General features: G+C 48.4%; 1 protein-coding gene across 1 annotated transcript; it reads right to left on the bottom strand.

Annotated features, from left to right (window-relative positions):
* Nucleotides 1-1,028: 1,028 nt before the first annotated feature.
* On the bottom strand, nt 1,029-7,340 carry LCMT1 (leucine carboxyl methyltransferase 1). Its single transcript, XM_040463590.1, has 4 exons — nt 7,212-7,340; nt 5,781-5,872; nt 3,776-3,873; nt 1,029-1,241 (listed from the first exon to the last, which is right to left on the bottom strand). The coding sequence occupies exons 1-4, from the start codon at nt 7,305-7,307 to the stop codon at nt 1,219-1,221; spliced, it is 309 nt and encodes a 102-aa protein (XP_040319524.1). The 5' UTR covers nt 7,308-7,340; the 3' UTR covers nt 1,029-1,218.
* Nucleotides 7,341-8,434: the final 1,094 nt, after the last annotated feature.

The following is an 8,434-nucleotide window of genomic DNA, read 5'->3' as shown; positions in this document are numbered from 1 at the left end:
AGGCTCTGAGCTGTCAGCACAGAGCACGACGCAGGGCTTGATCCCACAAACTGAGATCATGACCTGACCCGAAGTCAGATGCGTAACCGACTGAGCAACCCAGGTGCCCTGTTCTCTTTGAATTTCTTAAGACTCAAAAGATCCTGAAGGTGGGAAGGGGAGCAGCTTCCTCACTGCCGTCCTGCACGTGCAGGTTCAGGTTCCAGGCCCCAGGCAATAGCCAGAAAGCTCAACAGGGATGGACAGACCTTCTGTTTCCTGACTGGGGAGGCTTCCTGGGCCCTATTCGTCTGTACAACTGGATTAGTATCCTGTGGCTGCCGTAACAAACCAGCACAAACTCAAACACTGGCGGCCTCAAACACTAATATTCTCTTACAGATCGAGAGGCCAGAAATTCGGAATCCACTTCACTGGGCTCAAGTTGTCAGCAACACTGATTCCTTCTGGAAGCTCCAAGAATCTGTCTTCCTGCTCTTCCCAGCGTCTAGCGGCCGCCTACGTTGTCGGCTTTGCCCTTTCCTCATCTCCAAAGTGCACCGCTGTTCTCTGTCTCCACCATCACACCTCCTTCTCCTCCCACCCTCCCGCCTTCCCTTGTAAGGACCCTGTGACTGCACTGGGCCCGCCTGGATAATCTCCCCATGTCGGTCAAGGTCCTTAGCTTAATCGCACCTGCGAACCCCATTGGCCATATGAGGTGAGACATTCACAGGTTCAAGGGACAGCAGCAGACGTTTCAGGGGCCTTCACCCAGCCTGCTGCAATAACCAAGATAGGCTGAGGCAGGCACGTGCCTCAGCTGGAGGTGGAGGCCAAGGTCAAGGTGCCAGGTGTGACATCAGTTGCCACAACACAAGCACGCGGGAATAAACCCCCAAATGGACGCTGGGGTCTGAGCGGAGTCTGACTCACAGGGAGCAAGCCAAGGCTGGAGGAAGATTCGGGAGCTTTGGTTCTGGCTGACGTGGCGGTGAACCAGAGCCCTCTCAGGGGAGCAGCACACGAGCAAGTGCAGAGGACCAAAGGCAATTGGCAACAGAGATTTATTTAAACGGTAAGCCAACGGGCACAGCAGGTAGTGCGACAGCCCTGGGAAGTGAGGTCTGTCAGGGTGTGGGACGAGCCCAGGGCTGGCCACCGCCCAGGAAACGTGGCCAGTCCACTCTGGGAAGGTTGGTGGCAGCAGCTCCCAGCTCGGCCTGGGCTTCCAATAGATTAGTAAGTGATTTCCTTCAAACCTGAGGGGGGGAAACACACAATACTGTTAGCAGACTCACACTGTAGGGCAGAGAAAGCAGGCAGCGGCAGGAGAACGAGGCCCTGCTGGACCCCATGCCCCTGGCGACCGGCTCGGGGGCACGGGCCACACGCCTCATCGTGGCAGCTCTGGTCTCTGGCGTGGTTCGAGATCAGCCGCGAGGAAACAAGAGACTGGACAAGGCTGTGTGTGCAGGGGTGACAAGGGGATTAAGAGAGCACGGTCACAGCTCACAGGCTCTCTGCAGGTAACGCCCAAAGTCTACCCTTTCAGTAATGAACTCTGAGCAAGTGCAGACACAGGGTGGTTCTTCACCTCACACATACAGCACCCGTGTCACAAAGCTGCCCCTGACACAGAGGTGTTCGGTGTATTAAAAAACTTTACAAAAACTAGAATCAGGGGCGCCTGGGTGGCAGTCGGTTGGTCGTCCGACTTCAGCTCAGGTCATGATCTCACCGCTTATGAGTTCCAGCCCTGCATCAGGCTCTGTGCTGACAGCTCAGAGCCTGGAGCCTGCTTCGGATTCTGTGTCTGCCTCTCTCTGCCCCCTCCCCCCCGCAACTCACACACTGTGTCTCTCTCTCAAATATAAATAAACATTGGGGCGCCTGGGTGGCGCAGTCGGTTAAGCGTCCGACTTCAGCCAGGTCACGATCTCGCGGTCCGGGAGTTCGAGCCCCGCGTCAGGCTCTGGGCTGACGGCTCAGAGCCTGGAGCCTGTTTCCGATTCTGTGTCTCCCTCTCTCTCTGCCCCTCGCCCGTTCATGCTCTGTCTCTCTCTGTCCCAAAAATAAATAAATAAATGTTGAAAAAAAATTTATAAAAAAAAATATAAATAAACATTTAAAAAATTATAAAAAATTAAAACTAGAATCGGCCTCGCAGTATTCCGGACAAACTATGTTTCCAAAAGTGTGGGAAAGTTGAGTCAATCTGGACATAGTAGCCTCAGGACAGAATTTTTATAAAGCTGTTAAAATTATCCTCAGTGAGGGGCGCCTGGGTGGCTCAGTCGGTTAAGCGTCCGGCTTCAGCCAGGTCGCGATCTCGCGGTCCGTGAGTTCGAGCCCCGCGTCAGGCTCTGGGCTGACGGCTCAGAGCCTGGAGCCTGTTTCCGATTCTGTGTCTCCCTCTCTCTCTGCCCCTCGCCCGTTCATGCTCTGTCTCTCTCTGTCCCAAAAATAAATAAACGTTGAAAAAAAAAAATTTAAAAAAAAAAAAAAGAAAAAGAGTGGAAGGAAAGAACTACTAGGGTTATCTCTGAGTGACAGGCACGCAGGCAATTTTCCTCTTCTTTTAGAAGCTTGTCCTCTTACGTTTTAGAAGCTTCCAAAGTCTACAAAGAATCATGTTGTTTTTAAAATTGGGGGGGGAGGGGAATGACAGTATAAAACCCCACTCATAAATCATTTTAAATAAAAAGACACATTTAAAAGGATTTTTTGGGCTGAACTGCTCGGTAAATTTATAAACTACTGGAATGATAAGCCCCAGGGAGAAGACTGACAGCTACATATCAACATGGGATTTTCGCACAGGAGAAAAGTTCTGCCCTCGCTCCGTCAAGTTCCGTCTTTCATGTGGGCTCCCTGCCTCAGGCTGTATGTCATCGGACTGGCTGCAGGATGACCTCTGCAGGAAGTGTGAAGGGCGGCTACTCCAATCAAGGCCAAAACTGGGATCTAACATGGTCTCCACGAGGCTCTGAGAGATGCCCTAGGGGATGACCCCCCCAGAAGAAGCGAGACCAACATGGGCCCCTTGTAAATGAGGAACTGGGTCAAGACCGAGGAAACGAGAAACACAGAGACGAGGATCGATGCTCCCTCCACAGCCTTCTTCTGCCAGGCTAGAGGACTTCACCTTAATCATAGGAGGTAAGAGGTGGGGCGCCTAGTGGCTCAGTCAGTTAAGTGTCTGACCTCGGCTTGGGTCACGATCTTATGGTTCATGGGGTCAAGCCCCACGTCAGGCTTTGTGCCAACAGCTCTCAGCCTGGAGCCTGCTTCAGATTCTGTGTCTCCCTCTCCCTCTCCCCTTCCCTGCTCACATACTCTCTCTCTCTCAAAAATAAACATAAAAAAGAGGCAAGAGGGAGAAATTCGACCCGCGGCTGCATGGGTTTGCTGGAGACACAGATGAGGACATATCCTCATATGTGTCTAGGTTATGTCTAGCAAACCTGGTTATAAGGTGATTAACGAGACAAACAGTGGTTACTTTTATTAAGATTACTGCTTTCGACTCTCAAGGTCTTTTCCCTTCCAACTGAGGAAATGCCACGAGACTGCTAAAGCGTCGTAGGTTTGTTAGTGTGGTCCACATGACTTATTTGAACAATTCACCTGGTTTCTGTGCTATGAAAACACGGAGGAGGGAACAGCTAGTTTTCTGCATAGGCTCAGGAACACACACATACGATACTCCAGTTTTTCCAGGCATGTCTTATATTCTTTGCAGAGAAAAAGGTCCCCATTTCTAGGTCCAATCAACAGATGTCAAACCACGTACCTAGTTCACTTCCTCCTTTGCTTGCCCAACAAAGGCAGTAATGTTTCATGAGCTGTTCAAGCAGCTCCATTTCATCCAGGAATTCAAGTGACTCTATTCTGGGGAGAGAATAAAAAACAGAGTATGAATTTATGCAAATGAAAATGAACATGATGACCGAAAGTTTAGGGATATGGAAAGATGTTCATATTTATACTAAGAGGAAAGAAGGATATGAAATAGTGCATATGGTATGGTTCCATTTTACTTTTGTTGTACAAAAATATACCATAAGCAAAGTCAAAAGACAAATGAGAAACTAGAAAAAAATACTAGTATACAAATGACAAAGGGTAGATTTCCTTGCCATGTAAAGAGCTGGTACACATCATGAGAAAACCTGTTTTAATTTTTTTTTAAATTAAAAAAAAAATTTTTTTAATGTTTTTTTGAAGGAGAGGAGTGTGAGAGTAGGGAGAGGGACAAAGAGAAAGGAAGACACAGAATACAAAGCAGGCTCCAGGCTCTGAGCTGTCAGCACAGAGCCTGACGTAGGGCTCAAACTCACGGGACAGCAAGATCATGACCTGAGCCAAAGTCGGATGGATGCCCAACCGACTGAGCCACCCAGGCGCCCTCCTTTTTTTTTAAGTAGGCCCCACACCCAATGTGGGGCTTGAACTCACGACCCTGGGATCAAGAGTCAGTTGCATGCTCTACCGACTGAGCCAGCCAGGTGCCCCCTCCCCACCCCGCATTTAAAATGTACACCCTTTCACTCAGCAGTTCTGCCTTTAAGAGTTTACCCTATATGTACAAAGATGTATGTTCCAGAATATTGACGGCAGCCTCACAGCTGCATCATAGCTGTAACCGAGGAGAGCTGGGTTCAAGAGGTTATGGCGCACTCACACAACTGGAGGATATGCAGCTATCTGAAAGAATCCGATGGGTCTGTGTGCACCGACCTGGAACAGTCTCTAAGGCTTACGGTGGAATTCGAAAAGCAAACTGTAGAGTAAATAATGTGCAGAGTGCGCTACTATCTACGTAAAGAGCAAGTGGGGGACATACGTGCTTCCACATGCATAGCTCACTTCTGGAAGACACAGGCAAGGGCACTTGTCTCTTGAGAGAAGGTGGTAGACTCGTGGAGAGGGGAGCAGGATGGAAGGGTTGGTCTTTGTACTCCACACTGTCGTCTTCTGTTTTGTTTTATCATGTGCTTGTATGATTTTTTTCAAAAGAGCATTTAAATAGAAGCTTTAAAATATACACACAAAGAGGCACCTGGGTGGCTCGGTCGGTTAAGCGTCCGTCCAGCTCTTGATTTTGGCTCAGGTCACGACCTCACAGTTCATGGGTTCAAGGCCCTCACCTCAGGCTCTGCACTGACATCATAGAGCCAGCTTGGGATTCTCTCTCTCCCTCCCTCTCTCGCTGCCCCTTCCCCACTCGCGCTCTCTCTCTTAAAATAAAAATAAGTTCAAAGAAAAAATCTGTATAACACAGGGATTGTGCAGAATTGCCACCGCACAGGGTGCTCTGGGAGTGCGACAGGTGTGACTTCTCGTTTTGACCAAAATAACCTGCTTTGGCACAAACACTATCTCCGTTAGGGGCTAATGAGTTCCTCTCAAGGTGCTATGGTTTAGCGTGTATTAGCAGATTAACATGGTTCAAAATAGATCTAGTGAGGGTTGGAGGTTTGAGGTTTGTTTTTGTGTTTACATTAAAGACAGTTATGGGGGTGCCTGGGTGGCTCATTCGGTTAAGCGTCCGACTTCAGCTCAGGTCACGATCTCGCGGTCCGTGAGTTCGAGCCCTGCGTTGGGCTCTGGGCTGATGGCTCGGAGCCTGGAGCCTGATTTCGATTCTGTGTCTCCCTCTCTCTCTGCCCCTCCCCCATTCATGCTCTGTCTCTCTCTGTCCCAAAAATAAATAAACGTTAAAAAAAAAAAAAGACAGTTATGTCTTTAATCAATCAAAATTGTTCGCCGTGAAACTAACTCTCACCAATCCGCACCTGCTCGCTTCAGCTTGAGGCAATCTGCTGTAGACTTCCATCATGTTGACGGCTGATGCTGTTTCCCACCCATTCGACAGGAGCCGTTCTTTCTAGAATGTACAGTGGAGAGAAAAGGGAAGGCACAAGGCACCGTTGTACAAATCCAAGGCACTCTTGGAACACATGAGAATTTCTCTTAGATGACTCCTTTTTCAAAAGCCCATCCCGGCCCCCATCTTTCTTCTTTTTCTTTCCCAATTTTCTACACCGAACATGCATTGTTGTCATGGGAGAGAAGTCACTAATGTATATTTAAAGAGAAATAAAGGAAGGAACTTCTCCGTGAGCAAGAGTGTTTGAATGAGTTCGAGGGGTAATGTGACATAAGACACGTACAATCTCGCCTATTTAATAGGGGCAGGGCTGAGTGGTGTCTCTTCAGCAAAAAAAAAAAAAAAAAAGAAAAAGAAAAAAAGAAAAAGAAAAAGAAAAAACCAAACAAACTAAAAAACAATAAATAAAAGATATTTAAAGTCTCTATTATAGATTCTAAGAAATGTAAGGGACGTGTCAAGTACAAAGTTTGGACCGTGTTTGGATCCTGTTTCAAACACACCACCTATAGAATTTTTTTGTTTTTTTTTTTTTTAAACAACTGGGGAAACCCAAACACGAACTGTGGAGTGGGTGCTATGGAGGAGTTTCGGCTGATGTGTGAGGTACAATAATGATATTACCATTATCCCGGGGTGGGGGAAGAAAATGCTTACTGGTAGGAGAGTCACATGGAAGTATTTATGGGGGTAATGCTATACTCTCTGGATGTGCCTTAAAATATTCCAATGACAACACCGACAAAAAATGGGGATAAATAAAACAATATCGAAAAATGTGAATCACCAAAGTTGGCTGGTGGGACATGGGTTTTCGTTCTACTATTCCCTCTACTTTCATGTTGTTTGAAAATATGCATACTGGGGGCGCCTGGGTGGCGCAGTCGGTTAAGTGTCCGACTTCAGCCAGGTCACGATCTTGCGGTCCGTGAGTTCGAGCCCCGCGTCGGGCTCTGGGCTGATGGCTCAGAGCCTGGAGCCTGTTTCCGATTCTGTGTCTCCCTCTCTCTCTGCCCCTCCCCCGTTCATGCTCTGTCTCTCTCTGTCCCAAAAATAAATAAACGTTAAAAAAAAAAAAAAATTTAAAGAAAATATGCATACTGAAAAACTGGAATAATAGGGTATGGGAAATGTGAATGTGTATTTTCCAAACCAAGATGGCGGCCCAGGTCTTGGACCTCTTTAGTGTGATGAACCAGTGGCCCACGTGGAACCCCAGCTGCCTGTTCAGGTGGGCACTCAACAGGGCTTCTCACATTCTCTGATCTGAGAAGGGAGTGTGCGCTTCCCTGGGGGGTTAAGGGTACCAAAGGATGTCCCTGCCCTGCTCTCCGACCTGTGACTCTAACGACTTGCAGGTCTCCACTCCCGCCAGGTCACACTGTCGCCTCCGCAGGTTTTCGATCATGATCTGTCCGAACCGGTCGTCCATGTTCACCTGGGAACGCAAAATCAGACAACAGTATTCTGTTTCTGAGCCGTCAAGGCTGATGTTTGCTAACACCCAGTGCAGTCAACGGAGTCGGGTGCAGGCACGGCACGCAGGGCCGACGAGAGCGTCGTCTGCTGCTGCCCCTTGCAGGGCAACCGGGCGGTGTGCGCTCAGCCTGGGAGCCGGTCAGACCACTGAGCGGCTGCTCCACAGGTAGACTCCCACGTGCACGCCAGGTGCAAGAGGGTTTACTCCGCAGCATGACGTGTAACGGGCCCTATGACGGAAAGGACTCACATGCCCATCTGCTGGGGTTAAAGCAGCTGTGGCATGGTCGTTTAATGAAATATTGCATCGCCATGAAAACAGCAAGAGGACATCCAAGTAGATGTAGGTACAGATGTAGACACACATACAGACACAGATACAGATGTGGAATGATTGTCAGATAACAGACTCTCGAAAAGTACAGTACAGAGGGATGTGCATAACATGCTCCTGTCTGCCCTTAAGAAAAAAAAATCTCTAGCTACATTTACATATGCACAGAATAATTCTGGAATCTGGCAGTGTTGCTTCCCAGGTTGGAGGACTCACTAAGGTCCGGGGTAGAAGAGAGACTTACCTTTCCCTGCATACCCTTTTGTACTATTTGATTGTTTTTTAAAGTTTTGCATGTGGTGTTACTTATCTAATGAGAAACCACTTAAAACCCCCTTCTTACAATGCTTATTCGTTTTTGAGAGAGACAGAGCATGAACGAGGGGAGGGGCAGGGAGAGAGGGAACCGCAGAATCCGAAGCAGGCTCCAGGCTCCGAGCTGTGAGCCCAGAGCTCGACGTGGGGCTCGAACTCATGAGCCGTGAGATCACGACCTGAACCAAAACCAGATGCTTAGCTGACTGAGCCACCCACGTGCCCCCCATTTACCACTTCAAAAAAACCATTAACGTATCTATACGCACAAATGTCACAAAACATACATAATACACTGCGCACTATTATTACTTTGTCCCAAAACGTCAACAGTTTACTATACGAAATGATTCCCAGAGTTCCTGTGACAACGGTGGCAGGCAAGAAGCAGCATCACTCTCTCTCGGTGAACGTGTGAGGCTTACGTGGCA

This window comes from Herpailurus yagouaroundi, unplaced genomic scaffold (assembly GCF_014898765.1).
Source record: "Herpailurus yagouaroundi ecotype Mexico unplaced genomic scaffold, PumYag 410, whole genome shotgun sequence".
Taxonomy (NCBI): domain Eukaryota; kingdom Metazoa; phylum Chordata; class Mammalia; order Carnivora; family Felidae; genus Herpailurus; species Herpailurus yagouaroundi.
The sequence above is the reverse complement of the archived record's forward strand: the minus strand, read 5'-3'. Positions and strand labels throughout refer to the sequence as shown.